The 2,409-nt window shown below is 47.2% G+C and overlaps 1 protein-coding gene across 1 annotated transcript; it reads left to right on the forward strand.

Annotated features, from left to right (window-relative positions):
- Positions 1-705: 705 nt before the first annotated feature.
- Positions 706-1,299, forward strand: PPTG_09535 (hypothetical protein). Its single transcript, XM_008904543.1, has one exon. It carries the CDS (start codon positions 759-761, stop codon positions 1,200-1,202), a length of 444 nt encoding a protein of 147 aa, XP_008902791.1. The 5' UTR covers positions 706-758; the 3' UTR covers positions 1,203-1,299.
- The last annotated feature ends 1,110 nt before the right edge of the window (positions 1,300-2,409 follow it).

The following is a 2,409-nucleotide window of genomic DNA, read 5'->3' on the forward strand; positions in this document are numbered from 1 at the left end:
CAGCCCACACCATCACGCTGCCGCCGCCGCTCACTCGCTTTGAGTACAACTCAGTGTCAGCCCTGACGTCGTGCCAGTAGTACTGGTAGCCGTCATGGCCGTCTAAGTTGAACTTCTTTTCATCGCTAAAGATAACGCGCCTCCACATGCGCGTCTTGCTCAAAAATTTCGCAGCAAATGCTTCACGTGCGACCTTATGGTGAGGCTTCATGGCTGGAGCAGGTTCACGCTTGATCCACTTAGCAGCGCAAAATGAGCGAAGCAGATTTCGCGCCGTACTAGGCCTAAGGACATAGCCGAGAGCCTGTGCGATCCGCTTAGACGTGTACTTCTTGACTGTAGCAAGCCGAAAGACACGCCTAGCAGTACGTTGGGTAACTTTTGTCGGCCTGCCGACCTTTTTTGAGGGGGATGACTTCTTCTTGGGGTTCAGTAGGTTGCGGATGGCCTTGTCGCTGCGTACCGGATTCGACGTAAAAAATGCAACGACGTAAAATATGCAATAGTACGACCACATCCTTAACACGACAAAAAGTGTAAGGGTGACACCCCCTCCATAATTGAAAAACTTGATGGTGTATTCAACTTTATTTTTTTAATAAAGTAAACAGTTATTGGTAAAATTGAAGATATTTTATTAATCTTCGTTGTTGTCCTTCTCCTCGTTATTGTCATTCTCCTCCTCAGCCGCTTCATACGCTGCTGCGAACACGCCTGGCAAGGACGCCGTTAACGGTGACGACCGTCGCTCGTCCAAAATGTCATACATCTCGAACGCCGACGCTGAGAATCCGTACCATGGTGACCTTGAGGCGGAAGCTGCCGAATACCACGGAGTGAACGCCATCAAGTACGTGATCCTGCGTGTCGCCATCATCGTGGTGTTGGTCATCCTCTCGGTTATCCTGAAGGATCACTTTTCGGACCTGGTGGATTTCGTGGGCGCTTCGTGCATCACGCTGATCAGTATTCTGCTGCCCATTATTTTCCTGCTTAAGAAGCTGTGGCACGAGATTCCCCTGTACGAGAAGATCCCGGCGCTCATCGTCGTGGTCGTGTGCGGCTTCCTGGGCTGCTACGTGACGTACACATCCGGCAAAACGTTGTTCGCGCCGACGGACTCGGATACGGAGTTCCCGTACTGCGACAGTGAATACGAGAACCAGGTGTACTACAACTACACTGCCGTCCACGGTGCGTAAGTGTGCACGATGAAAGACGTAGCTGTAGCAGCGTAGCATAGTTCGTAGTTTTAATACCTTGTCAGTATTGAGTTCGTTATGGCAATGTGTTTGATGGAGTTCTGGAGTTCTGGAGTTCTGATCTCTCCGTGACAGACGTAAGTTACAGGCTTGTTTAACCTTTGGAGGGGGGGGGGGACATTCTACCACTGTGGCATCTGTCACAATGCTGATCTGAAAAGCTTCAAACTTGACAAGTACATGTAACACTCAGGACATAGCTACTCGCGATCAAGAGTCTACAGTGCTAAAAAGAAAAAGGGAGTAGCTAAACTGTGAAAAGTATAAATCTGTTACATTAATCAGATGGCCGATCTATGTCAGTACAATTCTTACCAGAAATGGTACACATACACTTTTCGGGACGTGACGGCCTGCGCGTCGATCATTACTGCGATCGCGTCACGGTCGGCGGTGTCAATAACTCGGCTTTTAAAAGTTTATGTACAACTGTAGTATTTTCATTATTTATGGAGATTGTTGTGAAAAAACTAATTAATTTATTTTTAAAAAAAGTCATCAATTTAGGCAAATCGTACAGTGCGAAATTTGATAACGCACGTGCCACTCACCCAGATACGAAACCGCCATTTACGAAGCTCCCACTGGTGGTTTTGGATCTGTGGGAGTGTAGTTAGTTCGGACGCAGGTCGAATACTGTGAGCTGTGCAATATGCCGATTTTTAAAAGGCAGTATCTGTAATTTCAAATTACCTGATAACCACTACTTCTTCTAAGTAATAAAACTGAGCTCAATCTACCCGCTGTGCAACATCTATTTAGTCATCTATTCGAGTAACCACGCGGGGAGGGGTGATCCGAATGAGCTTGTTAAACCGAAACTATGCTTGGAGGTTAAACCTGGGTTATCCGTAAGCAACTATACGCCAGGGGACAAGTATCGTTAGATCCCGCTCGATCTAAGCAACTGTCACTGGTGTCGTAGTTTTTGGAATCGAGGAAGGGCAAGACCAAACAGGCTATGGCACCCGTCCCAAATCGAAATTGGCAACCAAGTTTCGGAACAACATCTAAACCCCTAAGATTGGCTAAAATTGGTCGAAGTTGAGCCCAATCTACGACATTCCAGAGCTTCTTCGTGCGCAGCACGACTTCGTGTCTGAGAACAAGAACTATGATGTGACATGAAATGAAATCGTGAAGTTCC

This window comes from Phytophthora parasitica (genome assembly GCF_000247585.1).
Source record: "Phytophthora parasitica INRA-310 unplaced genomic scaffold supercont2.18, whole genome shotgun sequence".
Taxonomy (NCBI): Eukaryota; Oomycota; class Peronosporomycetes; order Peronosporales; family Peronosporaceae; genus Phytophthora; species Phytophthora nicotianae.